Raw genomic sequence first — 26034 nt, forward strand, 5'->3', positions numbered from 1 at the left:
AACTATATAAAAAAAACCCTTAAAGCACAACGAGTTGACCAGCCTGACAGCTGAGGTAAAAGTTGATTTTCATTTCGTTACTTGTTGCTTTCACAGTTCTGTAATGCCTGCCAGAAGGCAGAAGTGAGAGCAAGGAGTAGTGAGTGTGAGTTCTGGTTCTGACAATGTTTTTAGCTCTCTGTGACCCAGGTGATATAGTGAGGGGAGAGAACTCCCAGAGATGAATTGTTCATTTATGACTAAATAGACAGAGGATATTTTTGGAACTTCAGAGGAGTCTCTCTAATGTCTTAAAAGGAGTGTATAAAACTAATCAAGAATCATTTGGGTGTCAAACATAATATCCCAGAATGACTCTTTTACAAGGAGCTGAGATTGTGGATATAAAAGAAAAAGTTTATAAAAACTAAAAAAACCATTGTGGCCATCATAGGCCCAAAAATGATGTTCACACTTTCAAAACTCAGTTCTGTGTTTTTTGTTTGCATCTACAATCTAATGTTAATCTATTGCAGTGTAAGGTTCCTGTAGGATTTTGTGCCTCTGCTGCTTTTGGCAGGCTGACAAACTTTTGTTTTAACCATCTGTGAAGTTGAGAGAGACTGAGGTGAGGAAAGCAGCAGAGGAACAAGAAGACCTGTATCTGACCTAGTGAGGTCACTTCATTTTGTTCAGTTGTGGTTCTGAATCTGATAAGATTAAAGGTGGCTCTGCATACCTGGTTCATATGCAATTTTTGATATTTTCCTTCATAGTTTAAAGTGATTTTTAAGCTATCAAACTATATATATCACAGTATATGAATCTACACTTTGCAAAGGTAGTTGTGCCAGTGAAAATGTGCAAACTGGATGAATACTAACCTTTATGAATTCATTTGCAAATGTAATTGTTTTTTAAGGGGCAGAAAGCCACTCTGCACCACAGAAGCATTTAGGATGCTCTTCCTGTCGCTCTAAGAACTAGGAGCAAAGTATGAAATGGGACAAAGTGTTAGCATCTTCCGACAGAACTGCTTCAGACCACAATAATATGACCTGCAGTATTAACATAGAATGCACTGTGAGCAAATCCTGGAACTTAAAATGACAAAAAAATTGGCAATTTTTAAAATTATAGTTTTATTTGTGTCCCGTTTGAAAATCACGCAGCCTTTTCAATCAAGTTAACTGAACATAAGTCAAAAACATTCAGATAAGGAGTAGCACCTTTGCTTTTAGCATCTTCTATATCCCAGGTCCCTGACTTTATGAAGCCTATATACACAGGTTGTAAAAACAAAGTCCAACAACCAAACCAGTAAATCTTTGCAGTAAGCAACTAATGAACAGTAGATGCAACAATTCAACATGTGTTTTGCTGTGAATATTTAAAAAAGAAAAAGCAAAGTTAAGACTGAGACAAACTAAGTTTAGAACAAATACACTAAGCCTTTCTCTGCTGCAGAAGGGTTAAAACGTCAATGTTGCTTGCAAAAGGCATGTTTATTTCAATTGCACCTCTAGTGACAAATATTTACAACATGTGCGAAGGTGTACAAGCTGACCTCACCAACAAATACATCAATCCCAATAAACGTAGTCAATAATTAGTGAACACAGAGCACGAACAGCTTCAACTGAAACAAAGATATTAAAGAAAATACAAGACATGAAAGCAGTAGGCTTAGATAAAAAGTGGACAAACATTTAGAAAGAAATGGAAGGTTGAAATAGTTAGTCATTCTAACTATTACATCCATTTTATGCCCTGTGAAAATGCTGCCAACTAGTTAAAAACTAAAATAGACAAATTAAGTATTGTTTATTCAAAGAAATTGTTCTTTTTATTACAACTGATGACAAAAAAAAAATAACACTGACTCTAAAAACTGATTTCCTATATTTCTGTTACGGACTGAAACAAACCGTAGACCTGGTGTAAGCCCTTATGGCCTCCAAACCCAGCAAAATAAAAATTGAACAAATGTTACAAACCTCGTATACAATTTTCCTTCATTCAACTACATTTAGTAGAGTTAGACATGGAAGACATGACACAGGCTGCCAACTACAAAACTTAAATATCCTGTTTTGTTGTTTTTTTTAAAAAAGAGCAAATATTCAAAGATGGCAATTATTCACAACAGGTAAAACGGATGAAAGAATCCCTTGGGTATTATATCAAAACTCAATTATTTACAACTGAATCTCAAATTCTTTTGAGATTCGGGTACTTTTTCTCTACAAAATTGCATATCAGTGTCTTTCCGTAATGTGACAAACGCCATGAATATGCATTCGCAGCATAATTTCACCAGGATAGACATTTAGTTTTGCCACTTATAAATAACTCATTTTCTGTATAGAAAAAAAATGAACATCCATAGACAACATGAAGCCAAAAAAGCTCTGTATCCTCAGAGTGAAATGGGAGATAAAGGAGAAGGCTACCTGATTTATATTTCCATGGGATGGTCTTGAAGTTTTGCCTCTAAGGCAAAACTGAAACATTTTACTGTTTCTCAGCTGGACAACACAAAACAATCACTTTCAGTCAGAGACGACCCAAGATGAAGACACAAATGGGTAATTCAAGTCACTTTTAAAGAACGTAATAAGCAAACATTTCTGAAACTACTCCATAACTGATCATTCATTTCAGTTTACTCTTTTGGGGTTGCTTAAGATATTGAACACAAAACTGGGGATGTGAGTGTCCATGAGTGTTTATGGTTCCTTATGGACTGTCAGATAGTTTTATTGGCTCACTCTGATCTTCAGGGACCTTTGCTGAATCGTCTCCTTTTTTATATTTCCTTGCATGTTTGTATTTTTCCACATACGCCTTGATCAGATTTCCCACTTTCACTGGGTTGATTTCCCCACTTTTGCTGTGGCACACCTTGTGACCAGAAATAAAAGATAATCGTATAAGAATCCCTTAAAAAAACTAGTTAATTTTATTGAATTACAAAGTATTTTTGCAAAAGGAGTTTTACATTTATTTTTGACTCACCTTTTGAACAGCTTTACGCAGAATCTCTTTGTACTCGTCCTTGTTGATGTCTCTCTTTTGGTAGAAAGGCTTGATGGCTAACTTCACTTCTTCAACTGCTCTCTCCTGCATGTGCAGCTTTTTCAGATACTGTTGGTAGGAATAAAACGTTGCTCATGTTACAACCTAATCCTCAGATGCTTTTATATTTATTTCAATTTACTATGCAGGTAATATCAACTCCTTAAACTACTGATCACAATCTAGATGATATCATTCAATACTTTTACTCATTGATGTGCCTGTTGCGCCAATTGGACACATCCAGGTCAGTAGTGATTCGCATCAGAAATAAGAAATGTCTTAACTTCTTTGTACAGTAAATTTTTTTTTAATTTGCACTGTGATTTCTCAATTTTGCTAGCTGAGTCAGGTGGGTTTTTGCATTTTTTCAATAGAAAACAAAACTTAATAAAATTATGTTGGAAAAAAAAAGTTACAAAGTAAACGTGCTTAACACGAACAAAAAATCAAAGTGAATAAAAAAATATGTCTTTCATAACTTAGTTTGATAGCTAAAATTAATACATGTCATTTTCACCTTGTCTTTCCGTGACAAATCCCCTTCTTCTGCTTCTCTCTGCTCAGTGGCTGATAACTCCACAGGGTTGAGGCCTCCCAAGCTGGAGTTAGCAGTCAGTAAACCAGCAACACTTTTCTTTGAGGAGTCACACACAGTGCTCTGTAAAAGTATGAATTATTAATTTAACTTAATATGCAAAATACAAAGGGAAAGAAGTCCTGCACAGTACCATTCAAAGTTATTCCCCCCTTATTCATTCCTTCTGGGTTGTTCTTTTTGAGGGTTTTTTTTTTAGCATATCTAAATGTCTCAGATCAAATTTGCGTCAATCAATAATAATAGGTAGAAAATACAAAATGTAATTTTATTTATACAGACAAACTTCTATCTAAACCCTCCTGCTTTAGAGTGAAAAAGGATTCCTGCCAAACTCAACACAGGAATTCCTTGAGTGTCTCAATTGCTTGGTGGAAATGAGTGCCATACAGGGTTTCTTGTAGTATTGCTTTGCCCCATTGTTCTTTACACAGCTGCTTGAATTCATCCAAAGAGGAGGATTTGATCATGAATGGCCTGTTTACAGTCATCCCACAGGATGGGAGTTTAATCACAAGAAGCACAAGGAAGACATGAATGAACTTTTGAAGGGGAATGACCGTGATGTCATATCTCTCTAAGATGCTCGTCTGTCTTGGGAACAGGCAGGAATGAGGAAGAGAGAAACGATTCAGCTCTAACTCAGTCAGAGTTGAAGCTTAGCGCTGGTTGGTTTACATCAGAGCTCCATAATATCAGTCTGGTGTGACATGCATTGTATTCTGTGATTATAATTTTCTTTTAAACAAAGTTCATAAGTGGACATTGGTTTACATCTGCAGTACTGAAATCAAAAGAGTTTCATGTTGAAAAAAATAAACTAATAAATAGACATATTTGTGTGAAATAATATTTGGGTTTATTTGAGATAATCAAAATCATAACTTGGAGATTTTCCATTGCTGTAGCCACAAACAACATCTTTGGAGCAACGACAGCAGTCCTGTCAATATTCACGCCTATAATAACAAGGAAACAGACAGTAATGGAGACATTATGGTCATAATTTGGCCCATTGCATTACTGCAATGGGCCAATTTACTTCCACAGCGCAGTAAAAGACTCACTGCAAGCTATTGCAAAGTCTGTTGTCACCACTAATGGTGGCTCAGCAAATTATTAGGTGTTGGTTGAAATCTCTCTCACACCGGACTATGTAGGTTTAGATTTTTTTTTCCACTTAAAAACTGCATCTGATCTTTACTTGTGTTGTCTTTGCCTTCTATTTAAATTGGTCTGATGGTCTGAAATACTGAAGTGTGACAAATGTGCAAATAATGGCAATTAGAAAAGAGGCAAACGCTTTTCACACCACTGTAGAAGTTCTATTATCCATTATGATATGATTGACACCCAAAGCTATTGAAATGGTTTTATGATCTTTTATAGACTGACAGATATTACTGACTTTGTTTCTTAAAGTTGCTTGAATCTATTTACACTGGTGACTTGACCTGTCAAGTCAGACAGGTTCTATTTAAGTGGTTTTTGATTCTAAAGTTCTGGCAGTAATTATGTCTGAGTTTGGCTTAAGAGCAAGAGTCAAACATGTAATTATTTACAGTTAATTCATGATTTAAGAAGGTTAATCATTTTATTATAATGGCCAGGAGTTTTGTAAGCAATTTCCACTTAATTGAACTTTACATTGACATTTGTTGTAAGGTATACAAATGTAAACAAATTTGTCTTAAGATTTGCAATGCAAATTACCTTTGCATTGCAGGATAATTTTTTGAACAGATGGTCTGAATTTGCCCTTTCTATTGTATTTTCATAGTGCAAAAACTTCACGTATTTATACAAATTAGTTATGCATGAAAACATAGTCTGACATACATTAACACACATCAAAACAAGATCATAACAGCAGTGATTTAAACGAGTGGTAAAAAGGTTTTGTGGAGACAAAGATCTAGTTTCGTTTCATCTGAAATTGCTTCAGTGTCAGTTTCGGTTTCAACCATGTGACTTTTTCCAGAGACAGCCTTGAGGTACACACTGCCACCTGCATCTCAGAACTAAAATTACGTTGGGCACACTTTAAGAAAACGCATGCTGAAAAGCAAGCAAACACTATGAAACAGCTTGTTCTCACCTGAGTGGAAGCCTGGACAGGCAAAGCGGGTTTGCGAGATCCTTCCTGCTTCAGCTTCAACTTATACAGCGCTAGCTCTGTGGAAGCAAAACGAACACAAGGCCAGAGATTGAAATAGAGAGCAAATCTCTAAACTGTCACTCACATTATGAGTGCAAGTTTCCATTCATATAAAAATATGAATGGAAATGAAGTGAAACAACCTGATGAGAGCACTTACTGCTTGGAGATTTCTCTGGCTGAGGCCCCTCTGGCTCCTGTATGTTCCAGGTGACACGCTTCACTTGAGTCTTGGACTTTGATCCTGCTGCAGCTGATGTCGGCTCCCCCTCTTCCTTCTCCTCCACAACTTCTTTCTCCTCTTCAGCGCGCGCACCGCTACCCTCTTCAGGCTCCGATTTGACGTGATCGAGATTGTCCAGCATTACATCCACATTAAAATCATCATCAGACTCTGAAGGTTCCGGTTTTGTAGGGTCCGCCTCCCCAGCTATGTTTTGTTGTTTGTCAGACTCTAATGAACTTAGCTGAAACTGACAAACTGAGTCATGGAGGGGGTCTTCAGTGGACAGGGTAGGAGGTGAGGAGACAGGCGGAGAAGGGTAGTCCAGTGTGGGGCTTGCCTCAGATTTGATTATGGTTGTTTCATACAACACCATCTTGTTCTGATCCTCCATCATCTCATCAAAGCTCTGGGACACTGACAAGGAAGGTTTATCTTTTTCTTCACTTTTAATTTCTTTACCAATGGGACAATCTTCAAACATATCCACAGATTGCAGTTTTTCTTTTTTGATTTCCTTTCTATTTTTTAATTCTACTGGGATTTCTTTTGCCTGAATATCTCTTCTTTCAAAGTTTTTGTCTTCATCTTTTATCTGAGAAACAAAAGAACAGGAAGGCAACTCTTGTTTTTTCACTCCAACACATTTGTTCTTCTCTACTCTTCTTTGTGTAATTTCTTTTTCCTCTTTTCTTTCCTGTTGGAGATTTGTTCCTTTTGTGGATGAAACATGTGACGCTGAAGTTTTGTCTGTACTTCTGGTGGATCCTTCCTCTTTCCTTCGCTGTCTTGAGCCGGTATTAGTCCTTTGTCTCCCATCTTTAGCTCTTGAATCCACTTTTTCTCTGGATGAGACTGTTGCATGTTGCCTGGCACAATCTTTCCTTCTCTCCCTAGATCTAGATCGAGATCTTGAACGAGAAAAGCGGCGCTTACGATCCTTAGACCTCGATCTGGATCTAGACCGTGACTTGGACCTTGACTTGGAACGTGATCGACCACGTCTTCTGTCCTTGGACGCTCTTCTTCTCTCTGTGCCTTCATTTCGCTCCTTAGCTTTATTCTTCTTCATCCTTGAGCGCTCTCTGCTGCTCGAGCTCGAACATGATCTACAGAACAAAATGACAAAATGTCTATGTGATCCATAACAGATTTAAAACAGAAAAAGTGATCAAACAAACTGTCACTAGTGGCTTTCAAATATGTACCTGTGCCCTGGTAAAATGCCAGATTTTTGTGATGTTAAAAATGAGAGCAAGATAAAGCATACCATCAAATAATTGAGCACATTTGTGTTTCTTATTTCAATAAGTGGTAATTATTTTTTGCAATCTCGATTTGATAATAATTAAAATCAACATGTCTTATTGCCGATGCAATATAATCAATAATAATCAGATGCTGATTATTTTTTGTATTCTTAGCTGAATATATATTTTTTCTCCTTCAAACAAATGTATTTTTACATTTATTTATAATAGCTGTCATATATTACATGTGGAAAGTTTTCAAATGATTTATCATGGTGTCCAATTTTTTGGACACACACTTTTGTTTGGACACCAAACAAAAGTTTGACATTTCAACAGCAATATCTTCACTTTTGACAGCCACTGTGCTCTACAGCTTGAACACCTTTCCACTCACCTGGATTGCCTCTTTGTCTTGTCTTTGGACCGTGATCGGGACCGCCGCCTCTGCCTGTAAACTCTGTCTGGTGAGTTGGGCTGGGAGCTGTCAGAGGTTGAGTGTGCCCTTCTTCTTTCTCTTGACCTTGATCGCCTTGAGCTCCTGTCTTTCTCCCTACATTTTTCCCTTTCCTTTGTTTTGCCTTCCTTATCCGAGGCGTGAAGGTCTTCTCTTCTGCCTCTGTTGGTCTCTGAGCTACTGGGATGTTGATCCTTTGACGATTTGGAGGTTTGTTTCCTATGGCCCAAATCTCCCGTCAGTGTACTGGAACAGGTTGGTGTATCATCTGATTTAGTCTCTTCCGTCTGTTTCTTTGAGATGGAACCAGAGCAGGAAGGTGATGAATCATTCCTGTAGTTGAGAAGAGATCTACTGGAAGTTTCAGCAGAAAGTCCACTGTTCTGTTGAGGATTTTCCTCTGCTTTTATGTGTTTAACATGCTGATCAGAAAGTGATATGGTGTCTGCACTCTCACTTTTTATCTCACTCTCACTTAGAACCCTGTCATCAGAACTTTCATATTCATCTGAACTTGGTTCTTTTTTAATTACAGTATCAAAGATTAACTTTTGCTTCTCCTGCTTAACTTCGGCTGAGTCGGATTTCTTTTCAACTTTGATACAATCTGCTGGAGAAATTATTTCTGGTGTTACAGTAAGCTGCGAACTCCTGGGTATTTCCTGCGAAAACTCTATCTCCTCTGATTCAGTTTTCACATGAACTGCATCCCAACGTCTCGGCAGTGAACCTTTGTTGCTTCCTAAAGTAGTGCGTTTCCCTCTGTTAGTGTCAAATTGAGAGCTGAAGTTCAGGCTTGTGGCCTCGGTTTCGTCACTCGAGCTACTTGAATCAGATAATGTAGGATTAAAAGGATCGTAAATATTGTCTTCTTCCTTGGTGGCTGTACAAGATGCCAGAAGTGTTTTCTTGTCTTTGTGCATTTGCTTCTTTTTTGCTTCCTCTTCTTTTTCCCTCCACTGTTCTTTTACATTGCTTCCAGGTGAAGAGGATGACGTTATGCTGAGCCGCCTGGCATGCCAGGAGTTCCCACTGGAATTAATGCGAAAACTTACAGCCGAAGATGAAGAAAATGACGTATGCCGAGTCTGGCTTGCAGGCGGGGCGGAGGAAGAGGAAGCAAAGGAATTTGAGAATGCTGATGATGAGCTGGCTCTTTCCATCCTGTTCTTGTGACCATCAGAGTGGCCTTTCTGCTTATCAACACTCTGCTGCCTTCCTTTATCCCCAGAAAGGCTGTTCATGCCACTTTTAGGTAACCCAGAACCATCGCCAGAATTAGTACTTCCTCTACTACTGTCAGAAATGCCCCCATGACCTGTACTTTCATTTGTGACACTACTATTCTCTCTTCTTATCTTCGGTATGCGAGGAAGCACGGACACATCTACCCAAGTGGGTTTAACGGGAGCTTTCTTAGGTTGGGACAGTGACAGAGTTGTCCCTTTGTCCCTGAAGTTGGAAACCTGGTTGGGGTGAGCAGATGAAGAAGGCATTTCTGTTAGGGCTCTCATGCCATTGGCTGCTACTGGTCTGTTCAGATGAGGAGGCAAACTTGGATTCACTCCAGAGGTTAAGTCAGATTGTGGTCTCGGTTGGAAGTGGTTGGCAGAGGAGGGCATGAAGGAGGGTAAATGAGATGAGCTTGGTGTCAACAGTCCATTCACAGAGGTAGGTGAGGATCCATTGTGGTGCAGAGATGCAGAGTTGTCTCCTAAATTGTACGAACACCCTGGACTGTTGAGGGCGCTGGTATCACTTGAACTACTGGTGTTCCTGCTGCTTGGAAGTGGTGTAGGTTGCATCACTGCAATAGAAAGTATGTAAAAAAAATCAAAACACATGGTTTATTTTAAGTCAAGACGGGGCTTCTTTGTGATGGTTAAAGACAAAAATCAAAATATTTTAGGCACATAATTAAACATTGTCATGTTTTAATAAAAGTGACTAACTCCTCACCAATTTTGTGCAACAGGTAATCACAAAGGCTGTGAAATCATTCATTTTTTGAATAATCTAAATAACAAATTTTTTCTCTTTCCTCTAACAACAAGAAATCAAAAGGTCAACAAAGAGTTAAAACACAACACAAAAAAAGCTGATTTTTATGTTTTGACTGTTTTAGATTGTCAAAAATAATAAAAGCGACCTGGAAATATAGGTAATTCCTCTAATTTTAGTCAAAAGTGACTTTCCACAGGAAAAAAAATCTGTTTCTGCTTTATGAACTAATCCAAGCAGCTCTCGTAAATACAGAACTGATGCCAGAAATCAATCAACTTTTATTGTCCACAGATCAATGATCTACTAAGTTCAGATAAAAAGTAACAAAATCTGTCAAATAGATAAATGCACACCTACAATCCAAAGATCTGAACAAGATGATGACACCCAAGAACATAATAAACCACTTGCAGAATTCAGGCTTCATCAACATGAACAAAAAAGTAGCAAGTAAAGCATAACATTTTAAAAATGACATGTCCAGTTCTTTGTCAATTTTAGATCCAGCATTGATATCTAATAGGATAATAATAGGATTGCTGCCGATGTTGAAGAATGCTGAGTGGCAAATTTATAACGGGGGTTTTATGAACTATTTTCAATGGTCAATGAAGAACACATAGCCTGGCAGCTGGTTAGGGAAATGGAGGCAAGTGTTTCAGGACGTTTTCAATCACTGTTTGTTTGATTCTGGTGGTACTTGGCTTTATGAAGACAGAGGATTCCATATAGAGCAGAAAAGGTTTAAAATTATGCCACTTTATTCTTCAATGATTTATGAAAACCTAATCTGCACTCTGAAAACAACACATTAGTACTAAAATGTTAGCTTGTGTGTAGGCCTGTCACAATAATCAATAAATCAATCAATTGCATGATTAAAACAAACTTAATAATTTCCATTATGTTGCCATTACCATTATATTACTTATAAATGGTCTCAAAACAACGATACTATCATTTATTGCAATAACTTCTAGAGCAATTTATCGTCCGGCAAAATTTGATATCATAACTGGCCAACTTGTGTAGACAACAAAAGCTGTGAAAACCATTTTCAAATATGTTTTGATGAACATAGTTTACAAATTAAACAGAGAGAGTGTATTTATATTTTGTTGTTTTTAGAAATTTGCAAGCCACACTTACCTGGCTTTGAAGCTTTAAGAGAACCATCTCGACTAATGACGACATCAGAACTGTCCATCAGGAGGATGCTCTGTCCAGACAGGATGCTTCCCAGTAGATCAGGGACAGGAGCAGCCTCCACTACACCGGCCGAATGAGGGACTTCCACACCTCTCCTAGTAGAGCGCCACACATAAGATTCAATTAGAAACTGAATCTTATGTGTGAATTTCAATATGGAAAAATCCATATTGAAATCACCAACAGCCAAAAAATGTTCATAGTCACACATATTTTTTTAAAACCTTATTTTGTGTATCTGGGGTCAACCTCCTCCCACTTTACAGTGTTTCTATCAATTTTCCCATTCAAAATTTTTACCAGAAATGTTCTTACAGAAGTTTGATTTTATCATCTGCATACTCAACAGTCATGAAATAACAAAACATTGAAGCTGGATTCTGATTTGATATCGTCTTATCAGCACAACGTACCTGAACCTAAATCAGTTCAAGACCAGGAAGCTTAGATTAGAAGAAGATGAATCATTCTAAAACTCTGGTTTAAACTTAGGTCATGGATTAAAGATTAAAGTTAACAAAATTTTTTTTAAATGTTTTTATTTTTAAATCAGTGCATATTCATTTGTGAATTTTGTCTTGTTAAGTTTGGTGTCCTACTGCCACCTACTGACGGGTTAAGCCAAAGGAGTAAACAAGCAAAAGAAAACACATCTCAAAAGGCATAGAAATGTGTTTTCTGAAGCTGGAACTGCAGATGCAGAGTTACTTCTAAAATTCAAAGTTGCTACAGACAAAAACTGTGTGCTACCTGGAGAGGCCTGCAGTGACGGGACGAGCCACAGGCTGATGAGACCGAAGAGCAGACCGAGAGATCCCTCGCCTTTTTGCCTCCAACAGCGAAGTAACCTGGGCTTGCTCCTCAATCTCTTCACTGGTCAAACAAAGATCATACATCAAAATTATTATGGTGTATGTATTAAACCAAAATGCCTCATCACATGTGTGCTGTGTAACAACAAATCCTAGCTCAAGCTAATATGCTGCTGTCTGCCAAGTAAAGTAAACAGAAAGCAGTTTACATGATCAAATATTACAATGTTTTCTTACTGGTCCACAAATGGATCCAGGTCAAATGGATCTCCATAGATGGAGAGTGATGCGGCTCCAATGTCGGCACGCATGCTACTCAAAGTGTTCTCTGACGGTCGGTATACTGTTGGAAGTGAGGAGCTCTTCTTATCCTTTACAATTCCCAGATTATTGGCGATACGGCTTCGTGGAGTGACTACCTTTCTTTCAATCTAATGAGGAAAACAAAAACATACATGACTTCAGAGAAAGACCTCAAACATTGGCAATTTGGCAAATAATTTTACTTATACGTTATAAATGTAAAGAAACAAACCAATACGGCTGTTGAAATACTTACAGCTTTTTTCCTAGATTTGCTCTTCCTTGCTCTTCGTTTTCTCTTTTTGACTCCTGATTTTTCTGCTTGACAATTTTTCCCCTTAGAAGATGTCTTCTTTCTTATCATCTTTCTACGTTTTCCTATAAAATCAAACAAGGTTCATCATTGCCTACGACCACTAACAACAACAAACTGTCCAGCACCTTTTCTTCTTCAAAGTTAGACATTTGGACTTAGACATTTAAAACTGACTTACTTACCAGTTTTGCGTCTCCGATTCGATGACCCCCGAGGAGTGATGTCCCGTACATACACAGCAGTGTTGAGTCCAGCAACCACAGCATTAATGGTTTCATCTAGCCAAGTCGACTGAATCAGATATGTTGGAGCCAACTGCAAAAGATATGTTTGCATTACTCTGATGCGATGCTTTCACAGCCTGATGTTGTGCAAAAATCAATTTCAGTACATGCACTAAACTTTAAATGCTTTAACTGAATCTTATCCAAACACAAAACTTAATAAACTGGAGTTACCAGTTAGTTTCAACCAGATGAGAGCAGAGGAAGTGCATTAAAGTTTAACACCACACAAATGCTTTGCCTGGGTTAGGATATTTGCCAAGACAAAAAGCGTCATGCCAAACCTGCGACGTGCGTGCCTGGGTTATGCGATGTCGGTTGACGTTGGCTCGAACTCTCTCACTCTGTTGCGTTCGGGCGATAGCCCTGGTGGGACCAGCGGTGTGAGTTCGAGATCTACTGGTGGCCGGACGGGGAGTGGAGAACAGGCTGTCTGTGTCACTGATCTCCTCAGCTGAACCTCCTAAAACACATTTTACAGACACTGGTTCACTCTCTTCACATTATTGTTTCTCCTTTTATTCCAAACGCTTTGTTATACTGTTAAACATACCAATGGAAAAACTACATGATGAAAAATTTGTTTCATTATAAATTATAATTATAATCAAATGTGGAAATTCTCTATATTTAGATATCTGCCTTAAAGTTATATAAATGTCCTCTCCCCCAAATTTACAGCATCTTTCACAATCAGGGAAGGAATAGTAAGTCTATTCCTACTTTGAATTGAAGTGTAAAATCAGAGAACATTAAAGAGGATCCAGATTTTAAGCCCAGACAAGAACAAGGCTCATGAAATCACATATTTTCTACCAATTTCCACATGTTGATCATTTGGCCCACTCATCTTTACGAAATTGTTCTAATTCAACCACATTGGTGGATTTTTTAGTATGAACATCCTTGTTAAGATTTTGCCACAGCATGACTTGACTAGGTCCGGATGTAGGTCAAAGTCCAGATCAGGCCTTATCTGTCAAAGTCAGGTAATTACCCCAATTGTCATTACTCCAATATCAATTGAGGAAATAACAGTTGGCTGTCTACTGCTGGGAAGGTTCACCACTGTTCTATGTTTCCACCGCTGGTGGATAATGACTCTCACTGTGGTTCTCTGAAGCACCAAAAGCCTTAGAAATGACCTTCTAACTATTCCCAGACTAATTGATAGGTATCACTTAGTTTATTCCTGATAAAGTAAAGAATTATGGAAGGTGTATGCATTTTCACAAACTGCTATAATTGCTTTTTGCAAAATAAGTGCCCTAGAAAGGTAACTTAAAGGCTTACTTGACTGGCGATTGTTGGCCTCACACTCAGGACAAAACCATTCCTCAACAGGAACAGCATCAAGAGGAGGCGTGAGGCACTCCATGTGATACCTGGGACACAAGTAAGGTTCAACTCTCGTAACAATTCATTTTTAAAAAGGGCAGATGAAAACCTGCTGAGAACACTCTATGCTTTAGTAAAACCTCATCTCACCCCGCATCACAGCCATCGCAGAGCAAGAGTCGGTCCTCGCGGTCACTGCCCCCACACACCTCACAGTTGGTCTGCTCCAGGTCCAAGTCTACCACTTCCTCCTGACCTGCCTTCACAGGCTTCTGAACCGTGACCTGATCACAGAATTATCCCACGTGATACTAAAGGAAAATCTCAGTCATTTAACTTTTCAAAGTTTGTGTACAAGGAACCATACTTACAATTTTCTTTACTTTTCCTCCATAAGATTTCCTCAGATATATGTTGTCAAAGACAATGCGGTCCACAGGACATGAGTTTGCATTCTGAAAGGGGGAGTAAATAAAATGTCATGTTTCCTAACATGTTTTATTTTTTTATATATATACGAGTTGAAACCAATTCAGACTCACCTTAGTCCATTCTAGGATGCAGTCAAAACAGAAGTAGTGCTCACAGTTCTCTGGTGTTGCAACAGGTTGGCTACTGAATGAGTTCAGGCAGATGGGACACTTTTCTCTGTCCTCATCTGAGCTCATCTCTGCAAAGTCAGCAAAACTTCCTCCAAGGGTTCCTTTCCCTGACTTAGCATCTTCCTCCTCTTCATTATCTACGAAAAAAACAACAACACCATTTTTTTTTTTATAGCATAGCAAAAACTATATTCACAGAGGATACAACAAAATAACTTCAGCAGAAAGAGAAATTCTCAAACTACACCATGGGTGTGTATCCCATCCATATCCACAGAGAAAATCAAGGACTGTGTCCATTACCATCTTCTTCCTCACTATCTTCCTCCTCATCGTCTTCTCCATTTGCAGTGTGTTCTTCTTCATCGTCACCACTATCAGAGTCTTCCTCTTCAGATTCCTCGTCGAGATTATCTGAATCATCTATAAAACATATAGCGATAATTCAATTAAAGAAGTAACAATAGATATAAAAGCTAAAAGAATCTGAAATAAATTGAAGGTAAACTAATTTAAAGAAATCACCTGAGATAGCCCATAATGCAGCTCTTTTTCCTTTGCTGTGAGATGAACTGCGGTTAATCAGCTCATCTTGGCTGTCGTCTTCATCCATGGCTGATCATCAAAACAACAGCACAGAAACTTCTCTAATGTCTAAAATTAAAGAAATTATGTAAATGAATGAATTTTTTCATTACTATGTTAATGCTAATTTGAGAAACTGACCCAATGCTACTTTGAAATTGGACAGTCAAGTGGTTTGAAGTGAGGTAGGTGGAGTTTCACTCCATTTCCAAAAGCACATACACTTGATAACTCGGTCACATTCAGCTCAGGAAGCGAATGTGAGCAGAGCCACATGGCTGAATTCATTAGCCATGTGGCTGATGAATTCATAGTGGGCTCATGTGGATGTTCAGATTAAAATGTTGTCTGTAGTTATTAAATTCATTCATGTAATGAATGAATTTAATAATTCATTCATTACATGAATGAATAGCGAAGTCTTGTACATTTCAAATATTGAACAGAACATGAGCTCTAGCAGTTTAAATAACAATTTTACACATCTTTCATACTTAAAGGGACCCCTACCAAGGCCTGTCACAATAAACAATAAATCAATTAATCTCACAGCAAGCTCAATTTCTATTTGAATGCTTTATCATTATCTCTTTCTACCAAAAACCGGAAAACAAATTTCTTCTGTCTGGTGTTGAGTTTAGTTGAGTTTTGGTCTCAACTATACCATGTGTATATTTTACATGTTCTGTTTTATTTTTATGATTATACTGGTAAAAATCTAAGAATACTCCTACTAAGGGTTAAATAAAAAATATCAATTCTTCTGTATTTACACAGGAAAGGTAACTAAAAGGAAAACAAAACGTAAAAAACGAAAGTTAAATTTTAATCTCAAATCGCCCTGCAAAAAAATCATGCCATTTTCTGTCTTTACTCTTTCATTTGAAGTCTTTCCACCTATTTATGACAGCTAAAAACAAAACTTCCATAATCTGATTCCTCAGCAGTATTTCCTCTCCATCAACTAGTCAAAGATTGGAACCATTTTCATTCTAAATATTATTACTGAAGGTCACTACTTCACGTTTAAGAGCTAACCAACAGTAGCATTATGCAAATGCTACATTTGTAAACAAAGAACAAAATTCATGACAAAATAGTATTTTTCAGCAGTTTTCAGATTAAGTAAATATACAACGGAAATGTGGATATTGCCGTTTCGTGTTTATCTCGTGACAAAAAATATGCCCAAATTTTATATGAGTCTTTTTTCAAGAAATGACGCTAGCTAGTAAAATTAGCTTCAGTGTAGCTTGTCAGCTAGCCTCGGAGAAGCTAAAATTAGCGAACATTAACCACTAGCCCGCTTACACTCTGAGCGAAAACCAGTCATTGTGTGGAGTTTTTTGCGTAACATTAAACCTGCTTTCATGCACCTATCATTGCACGCAGAATCATTTATTTATATTCTTAAACCTACCCTATTCAGTAGAGAAAGATATGTTCATATAGGTTTGAAGTCTCCACTGTTGGTGAGTGACACCACCGGCTGGCGAAAGACGGAAATTACCGAGTGAACTTCGACATATGGGATTCTTAAAGAGACCGCGCACGTTAAAAAAGCTCCTCAGTTTATGAATCAACACAAGAGATGCTGCATTCACGGTTATAAAACTGTTTGTTTAGTGTAACAGAGTTCAAAACAAATTATGTGTGATTTAGTGAAGCTAAACAAATCAAAGTACTGTAAAGGATACCCAGGGGAAAAAAAACAATATGGACGTTTACTATTCCCTGATCTACAAAAAGACTCAAAATGACATAAATATGAAATGCATGTGTGCTTTTAGTCATTTTTGTTAATGCAAGTGCACATATCTGCTAATAAAGTTCTAATAAGTTTTAAGGAAATCCAATTAAGGAAGGTCAGTACTACAGGGCAAACTTTTCTCTGAAAATAGACTTGTAACTGCACATTGTGATTGGTATTCACTGAAGTTCATTAAACAAGGGAGCAAAGAAAGCACAAATTCGGCAGCAGAAAACCCTACTCTTATCTTTCATAAGTAGTTTCTGAAAACGTTCAGAAGTTTGTTTTACCGTTATCTGGTAAAATAATTGCTGAATAGGCTCTTAAAAACCTGAGATTGCTGACAGCAAAATATCAATCCCAAAGTCAATATTTTGCTCCCAACCTAAACTTTTGTTAGTCAATGAGTCTTTGAACATACTTTTTTAAGAGAGCGGGATAAATCGCCCTCTAGTGGCTCGAAAAAAAAAGAGACAAAAATCAACTGTTACATAACAAAATGTCTATTCTTGGTTTGACCTTAGGTCAATATATCCTAACAGAGATGATTCTTCTTCTTGTTGTTATTATTATTATTATTATTATTATTATTACTCATTGATGATGATAATAATAATAATAATAATAATAATAATAATAATAATAATAATAATAATAATAATAATATGTTAAAGAAAGTTATTTAGAATAATTGCTTGAAGCTTGACTCAGTTTCAGACATCTTAACGTTGATCTTGTGACGTTCAGGTGTAAATGTCTGGAACGTTATTTCATTTGTACCTATCAAAACTATTATGATGTTGCACAATGTGTTAATAATGTCAGCTCTCGTTCCTTAAATAATTGAGCGCTCCCTGTCCTCCCTTCCTCTCCGTCATCATCATCATCATCAGATCAGACTGTCATGCAGCATCCTTGGTACGTGCACAGCCACACTCCGCTCATGGCAACACAGTACACAAAGTAAGCCGAGTTCAACCACTCCACACCGGAGGGGTCGGACCGCTCTCAATCTAAACGGGCTTTAAACCCACACTGACCGTCTCGAATGGCCGCTGCCTCCTAACGGGGTGTTTACTTAAGGCTAAAGGAACCTTTAGAGTAAAGAGCTGCTTCACTAATATGAAGCGAGGCACGGAACTGTTAACAGAATAATGGTTTATTCCTGAAGTACGACGTGCAGAACTGAACGCGCCGCACCCCAACTACAACTCGGACAATCGAGCGAACGTGCTGCTCTTGAACATCCCGCCCATCGAGCTCCAGATATGTCAATGATTAACAAGAGGCGGTGCGCGCGACTGCAGCGCGGCCTCCGATTGGCCGAGCGGGATGCCAGTTCGCTGTACATTTGCATAACCAGGTCGGGTTGCAGATGCATGGGAGTGGGCAGAGCGGGGGTAATGCAAGTGAACTGAACTTCTGCGGCGGTGTAGGCTTTAGAATGTGCCTAAATGCGGCCAACTTTAATCTCGCGCTGAGATTCCTTTAATAATGAAAGAAAAAAAAAATCATTTTGAAAATACGGATATTAAATATCACAACGATGGAGCAGGAATTCAACTTTTTTTTTTTAAATTTTTCCTAAAAATATCTTAAAAGAAAACTTGGGATTGGTGAGTACCGCTACATTTTTAATGAACATGCAGTCATAGATGTGATACATTAATCACCGTGTAATTTTGTTGGAAATGTCTTTATTTTGTGTTTTCTATAACAATGTGTGAGAATGAAACTTTCTTTTCACCGTTTAGAAACAGTGTGATGTGAACTATATGGTAATGTGCTGACTGATCCACAGATCATGAACAGGAAGTTGAATCTCATGTCACTCTGATGATATCACTATTACCTGGATAGAATATACATATATATATTTATAACAAATATAGACTTCTCTTGTTTTATTCAGTTGTATGACATTGCATGCTGAAATGATTGCTTTTGACCACCTGATTCATCAGTGAATGATGATACAGTATCTCTTTATGCTCTGCAGAGTGTGTGAGGCGAAACACTGTCACCATAACCTCTGAGATCTGAAAGCAGGTAAGCCACTGACTAACGCACATTGTGCCAGTTGCCAGTTCCACTGTGCGTGTGACAGCGGCTAACCTGGTTTTGGGAATGCCGCTCACTCCGCCTCGCCTTCAGCCAGACCAGCTTCAGCCAGAGGAGGCAGACACCTCTATGTACATGCTGTTCTTGATCATGTCCTGTGCGCTGCTGGGAAAGGCCCGAGCCACTCGAATGCCCTCCCAGTGGTTTCCACTTGCACTGAAGCCAACTTCCTCCTGTGTGGACATACCTTATTTAGGACCCAGGTGGTTATTGCTTTGCCTTCCCAGATTACCTTTTGCCACCACCACTGTTGGTGAGTTTCGTTTCAGTTTTTTTTTTTTTTCTCCATAATTGTGGGATTGATCAGTTTTCTTCTCAGCAGTGACAAGTTTGGGGTCTCTGGGTCTCCAGAAGGCGAGGTTATCGTTATGCCGAAGGTTTTGATACGAGCGATCTGGGTTTTTGTCCAGGGCAGGGACAATGTGAAGAGGGACAATGCTCAAAAATTAGATTGATGTCCAATTCTTGTTATGCGATTCTGTGGTAATGAAGGGGTTATGTCAATGTTTTCTTCTTTTGATGAATCAGGAATTTCTGGTATCATTTTTAGTACCAGAAATACAAAATATTTCTGGCGCAAAAGACAGTTTAGTCCAAAAATTTTTTCTTGCTCTGAACATTGATTCTGTCAGGCCCAATTTGAAATTTGTCAAAACCTCTTTTTTTTTTTTTTGGAAACATTTTAAAACATTGTTTTTAATACTTCCATGACATGACAAATTGCCTAATTTGAGACACAGTCTAAACTTTAGACTGTGTCTCAAATTAGGCGATTTAGACTCTAAAGGCACGAATCTGGACTGAATCTACGTACAGTTTCTTTAAAGCAGACTTTGTGGGGGCAACACGAGGTGCAGCGGTATGGCGGGCCCGTGTGAAGAAGCCGTCAGGCTTCGGCACAGCCGTGCGGGGTTCAACTCCTGACCTCAGGAGCTTCGCTGGAAGTTTTCCTCTTCTTTCGCTTCCCCATCTTGTCTGAATTCTCCAAATGAAGACCACTGATGACATTTATATTGATTTTTGTAAAAGAGTAGCGTTTTCACAAAATATATCTAAATCTCTTTAAAATGTATCAGTCGGGACCATCTGAGATCCAATCAATGTTCTTTGACTCTTGATGCTCTAAAGTATAATAGTATACATTTTTTGCGTGTGTTGGGGAAGTAGGAGCTTGCCCAAGGTGGCGTCCATGTTTGTTCCACAAAACTGCTGAAGTTGACTTCAGAATGTAGTGTTTTCTTTTCTTACTTTTGAATTTATGTAAGTAATAATCACCTAATTAAAGAGCAACGTGCATAAAATGTATTTGTATGTGTATGAAGCGAGAAGTAAAGTTGTGACTTAAATCCTTTGTTTGCCTAATCGCTGCTCGATTTGTCTTGTTATGTGGAGCATATCTTCACATGATTTTTAAAAAATAATTTTTTATTTCCACCTCATCTGTACATGATGAGTCATTGTGACACAGAGGAAAAAGACAAGAAGAGCGTGTCTCGCAGGCTCTTTAACTTGAGCTGCCTGTCAACGTCATCATTGATACGGGACGTGCAGACGCTCACCCTCGTCTTCATCGAGAAGATTGCTCTTCCAGATGCTCAGTTTGATCAGTTTTCAGTGAGAAAAAGATCACGCAAAATGCTACGTTAAACTCCCAACACACAGAACTCTGAAAAATCTTTAGAGTCCGGTTTTGGATCATCGTGGGAGTTTTAGCTGTCTGGGTTCAATTTAAATGAGAAATATTGAAAAGTTCCTCTTATTAATAAAGTAAAATTCTAATCTAAGCTTAAGGTCAAATAATGCATTTTGCTCTAGTATCCCTCAATATCAGTGGGGAATGATGAATTTAAGTTTTGTAGTGTAATATACTTGTGTAATATTCTCCATGTCCACTAGAGGGCGGTAGTGTACCACACGGCTTTGGGCTTGTCCAGACAGCGGGAACAAAACAAGGATTTGAAGCTTATCTAACCCTTACAAAGCCAGACAGTTCTAAATCTGCTCATTATAATCCAATTCTGCATAGTGGATCATTGTATCAAAATTTTTGGTGTCATGGTGTCAAGCTATAAACATTGAAATGCGCAGGGGTGTGGGGTGATTTTAAGACAAAGATGAGAAGAAAGAAAGCTTGAAAAATGATGTACCTGCCCCGGGATGGCAGAGGGTATTTTTAGAAGCCTACAGGGTATCAATCCGGGGTCAGCCAGAGCACATGGGGAGGCCTACGTCACTCAGACTGTGACAGACAGCAAATTTGGTCTCCAAGGTAAACAAACAGCAACTGGATGGAGGACTAAAGTGGAGAGCAGGACCTTAGTGGATGTGTGTTTACCATGAAGATTTATCTTCACTGGAGATAAGCTGTGTAGCGGGACGGATTTATTTCATTGTTGGTTTACTTAGGATTATTATACAAATACAAAAACTGAATAGCATATAGTTAGATAGGTTTTTTTTTAGGGTATTTCTTCAACTCTGCTGAAACTTGTGTCCATTTGTCCTTGCAAAACAACTCAAGCTGAGACAGATTCTCAACTCAATTCAGCTGTACTGCAGACATATTCTCACATATAACTAAATTGTTGTAGCTCTGGCTTTATATTGAGGGTCAATGTCCTCACGGACGGTGAAGCTCTGCCACAATGTCAAATCTTCTGCAGCTTCTAGCAGTTTTCCTTCCTGGATCGTCCTTAATATGCCTTAATCATATCTTGTGGGGGGAAAAAAAAGTTACCTGACCAGAGCTCCTCCTTTTTCCCTCATGTTTACTGTGAAGTCTTTGTGGCAAACCTTCAGTCAGACTTCCTATGGCTTTCATTCAACATGATTTCCACTGTACAATGCTTCTAGACAGGACAGATTTCTGCATCATTAACAGCAATCCTGTCTCCTACCTAAATCTCCACAGTTCCTCCAGCTACCGAGGCCTAGTGGCCTCATCTCATAGTAAGAGTAACTTGTTCAGGGTTTTCTTTGTTAAAAAAAAGAAAGAAAAAAAGAAAAAGAAATTACAAACTTGTGAGTCAACTGCTTACTGCAAGGATTTCAAATGCACAGTTTTCAAATAGAGCTTCCTATAATTTCATATAGAAGATTGTGTCTAAAAAAAATAAGCCGACAAAAAGATATCTAAAACATTATTCACATTTTATTATTTAAATAGTCATAGTAATAATCTCTATTGGTCAAAGGTTCCTAAATTACTTTACATTTCATACAGATACTTTGAAATGTTTACAGTAGCAAAATGTTGTAAATATATCTTTCTTATTTATATAAAGTACTTGTAAGGTAAATTAATAATGAATGGAAATGTTAGGAAGCAAAAGGGGTTAAACAGGAGGTGATGGAGACAGAAAAGTGAACAACTTTCCCTTGGCCCTGCTGTCCGTGTTTTATCTCCATGTCGACTCTCGGGATGTCAGGACTGCAAGACACAAAAACAGGTGGGGGATGATGATACCTTTATTTTTTTCTTCTTCTTTTTAAGGGGATGGAGGAGGGTTGGTGAAACATTTTCAGCTAGAAAACATCCTTCCCTGCAGGTACACACACACACACACCTCCAGGGAATACAGTCTGACACAGGATCGGTTTCTATTTCATTTGCCCACAGATCTTGGGTATTACTTGAGGTTCGTGGTCAAAAAAATGAATTTGAACACAAGTGAATATAAAAAAATGTCTAATAAAAAGGATATAGGCATGTATCTCTTCTCAAAGAAAAATAACACTGCATATGTGAAGGAAATGCACACAAGACACACAACAGTTTGACCAATCAGGATATTAGGAGGATTTGTCCTAAAGTCCTAAATGCTTTGAAACAGTTTATAAATCTGAATTATAGTGTATGAATTTCAATAGTATTGACTGAAACATTTTTATAATTGTTATTAGGGCACACGGTGCCTTGGAGAAGTATTCATACTCTTGGAACTTTTCCACTTTTTGTCAGAGTACAACCACAAACTCCACACTCAATGCAAAGTAGCACATAACTGCAGAGAGGAAGGAAAATGATTGTTATAAATACATAGCTGAAGATGTGGAGTGGATAGCATTCAGTCCTCTGTGTAAAATCATGTGCAGTTTGATAAGGTTTGGTCTTTCATTAGGCTTGTCAAACATGTGACTACGTGTATTCTATGTGCGTATGATTAAGACCGTTCCTGTGATGGACTGTTGACCTGTCCAGGGTGTACCCCGCCTCTCGCCCGTTGACAGCTGGAGATAAGCACCAGGACCCGTCCCCCCCCTAATGGGATACCTCATCTCATCAACTCAAACGCCTTGTTTCCACACAGCGGTGCATCCATGCCCTATTGTCTGTTTCCAAAATAAAGGTGTCCCACAACACACCATTCGTTGACCATCGGCAGTTGTTGGACCATCGGCATATTTAGGACAGAGACACAGGCTCCTAAATATGTTGGACTATAAAAAAGTGTTCAGAACTCAGTGGAAATGATCCATAAGTAATTTCCCTTTTCTTAATGAAAAAAAAGCCTCATCATTGAAGTTTGTGGTTGAAACCTTACAAAATATGAAAAATTCAGTGAGTACAAATCCATTTACAATGCACTGCACATTAATTAGCTTTATTCTACAGCACCATGCGGCACATTGCAAGTTCTGGAAGGTCAAACTGTGGGTGTGAAGACAGCACAAGAACCAGGCACATCGGGCCCAGAGCAAGGAACAGAAGAAGCATCTCAACAAACCCAGGCCTGTGGCTCTACATCGGAAATGTATTTTTTTTTTTAAACAAGGATCTTGGTAAAAATAGACAATCCTTAAAAAAGTCTTCAGTAAGGGGTCCAAAAAGATATCAATACATTTCTCTGTAAGCACACAAGGCCCAAAGCTTTACACAGGAGGGGAACTGTGAAAGGCTCTTGCTCTTTGAAAATCAAGCATCATCAAAGTACAAGGCATTGTGCAAATACATGCTCCCACATGTAAATGAATGGTACTCATAAATAAAAAGGTAAACTGAAACTGTTTTGGCCCAGATTTTTTTTCCACATCAAAGTTAAAAACAAATCCACAATCAGAACGTCTGGCACAGTAAAATGCAGTGTGATCTATAAGTTACATGGAGATACAGGGAAGAGCAGCTGCTGGGAGTTGATTTTTGATTTGAGAGGGGGGAAGGCCACTTGGAATTACAAAAGGAGAGGATTAGCAGCAAATCCCAAAATGCATTAAAGAAAAACTGAAGCGGTTATGGTTAGTCCAGAAGCAAATAGTGTGAGGCAAGGAGGACATGGAAGTGCAGAGAAGATAAACCCTGGAGAATCTAAGCATAAAAGGACGAGAGAAACATATAAAAAAGGAAGGTGGAGGACTGCAAAGAATGCAAAAGGCGAGGGACAGGACTAAGAGAAAGCTGTTAAACAGAAGCCTCTTATCCTGCAATGGTTGAGCAAAGGGAAGGTAAGAAGTGGAAGAGACCACCAGTGCACAGATGGTTTAAGAATCAAACACCATTATTGAAAGCAGCCGCTTTAAGCCCAAGAAAGCTGGAGTAGATATGAGGGTGAGGGGCTCTGGGACCAGGGGATGGAGACGTGGGAAGCAGCAGGGTCTCACACATACACACCCTCAGGGTTGAGACTGGACACTAGAGGGTTTTGCAGGTTCCGCGGATGTCCTAGAAACTGCTTGGCCGTCGGACGAGATGGAAATTCCACGGGAGTCGCACTGCGACCTGAAGGGAAAAAAAGAAAAGTCTTCAGTAAATGGCCAACTTGTCTTATATACAGAATGTGTGGCATCCATACTACCTGCTGCCAATTCCAGCTGTTCAAGCTGTTCCTGCAGCTCGGTGCGCGAGTGGCTATGAGCCGGCACGGTGCCTGTCTGCTGGATAAACTGCTGCAGATTACACTGCCTCAGCTCCTTATTCAGATCCTCCAGCTCATTCTGCTTAGCCTGATTGGTAAAGGTGGAGAAAAATCAAATGTGACTGGCCTGTCGTTGTGTTAAGCATGAAGATATATATATATATTTTTTTTTTTTTTCTGGGTCATTTTGATTTCTTAACCAGTATTAAAAAAGTAATGCTTCCAGCATTTACCACAAGAGGGCGGCAGACTCTACACATCTAAACGAGTCACCGATGCAGATTACTGCTTATCAGGTAATTATTAGTCCATTAAACGGAGCCATATAGCTGCCTGATTTCATCAGATCAACACAACATGACGCATATTTACACATCAATGCGATGTTTATCAACCAACATTACTGAAAATGTAAAGTTCTGAGCTTATTGTTGAATAACAGACAACTTCCTGCTTACAAAATGAACTTTAATGCACACAAGCAGAGTCTGCTTTAATTGAGTAAAACAAAGCATGCATCTGCAGGACATTCCTCCCTCTCACTTCGCTGGCCTATATGAGTGTGTGTATGTGTTTGGATAATTGATGTTGGACTGAGAGATCCTGCTGAGGCAGTTCACACCTGCAGGTCTGCCTCCATTAGCCCGATGATAGGAACGCTGTGCTCATCACCGGCAACATTTTAACGCTCTGCTGGCTGCCTCGGCCCATTCCGCTGACTGATGAGTGACACAAGATCTTTTTCATCAAAATGGACTCAGCCTTCTCCTACTAACATTTTAAGGAAGTGAAGGCTTCCTATTTTCTCTAGCAATTACTGTAGACATGGCAATATGTTGTTGTTGTTTTTGTCCTATACATGCAGTGCTGTTTGCTAGTACAATATCTGATGTTTTAACAACCTATATGAAATAAAAACTAATCTTTGTTAGTACCTGATTTACAGGTACCTTTGTAAATCAGGCGTAGAATACTGTGAAAGTCTATGACACACAGTTCCTCCTGGTCCTTTTAATTAAGCAGTAAATATGTCAGATTTTGCCTTGAAAGGCTCTCAGACTAAAAGTCAAATGAGTTTCCCATAACATAGTGGAAAAACTTCTGCTTCAAATTTC

At 38.6% G+C, this 26034-nt stretch overlaps 2 protein-coding genes and 1 long non-coding RNA gene across 6 annotated transcripts in view; 1 reads left to right on the plus strand and 2 right to left on the minus strand.

Moving 5' to 3' along the window:
• Positions 1–1102: 1102 nt before the first annotated feature.
• On the minus strand, positions 1103–16694 carry phrf1 (PHD and ring finger domains 1). 2 transcript variants are annotated; one of them, XM_055031588.1, is made up of 19 exons: positions 16617–16694; positions 15137–15265; positions 14915–15034; positions 14552–14748; positions 14381–14464; positions 14160–14293; positions 13965–14056; positions 12971–13134; positions 12570–12702; positions 12328–12449; positions 12006–12199; positions 11707–11829; positions 10897–11051; positions 7684–9550; positions 5974–7145; positions 5754–5830; positions 3578–3718; positions 2998–3126; positions 1103–2883 (listed from the first exon to the last, which is right to left on the minus strand). In XM_055031588.1, exons 2-19 carry the CDS (start codon positions 15222–15224, stop codon positions 2719–2721), a joined length of 5157 nt encoding a protein of 1718 aa, XP_054887563.1. In that variant the 5' UTR covers positions 15225–15265; positions 16617–16694; the 3' UTR covers positions 1103–2718. The 2 variants fall into 2 exon arrangements, with proteins under 2 accessions (XP_054887563.1, XP_054887555.1); XM_055031580.1 differs by having other exon boundaries at positions 12956–13134.
• A 2379-nt stretch (positions 16695–19073) lies between these two features.
• On the plus strand, positions 19074–24071 carry LOC129361082 (uncharacterized). The gene is made up of 2 exons (XR_008606127.1): positions 19074–19320; positions 22561–24071. It is a non-coding gene; the product is annotated as an uncharacterized LOC129361082 (long non-coding RNA).
• LOC129361032 (ras association domain-containing protein 7-like) overlaps positions 21885–26034 on the minus strand; it is a 39541-nt gene continuing 35391 nt past the window's right edge. For all 3 annotated transcript variants that reach the window (XM_055031642.1, XM_055031651.1, XM_055031659.1), the window contains exons 4-6: positions 24860–25007; positions 24676–24783; positions 21885–22497 (exon numbers count right to left, since the gene is read on the minus strand). In XM_055031642.1, the coding sequence (XP_054887617.1) occupies positions 22466–22497; positions 24676–24783; positions 24860–25007 (288 nt within the window). In that variant the 3' untranslated portion in view covers positions 21885–22465. The remainder of the gene's footprint in view (positions 22498–24675; positions 24784–24859; positions 25008–26034) is intronic.

The sequence above is a fragment of the Poeciliopsis prolifica genome, unplaced genomic scaffold, assembly GCF_027474105.1.
Source record: "Poeciliopsis prolifica strain line A6 unplaced genomic scaffold, Auburn_PproV2 SCAFFOLD001, whole genome shotgun sequence".
NCBI lineage: Eukaryota > Metazoa > Chordata > Actinopteri > Cyprinodontiformes > Poeciliidae > Poeciliopsis > Poeciliopsis prolifica.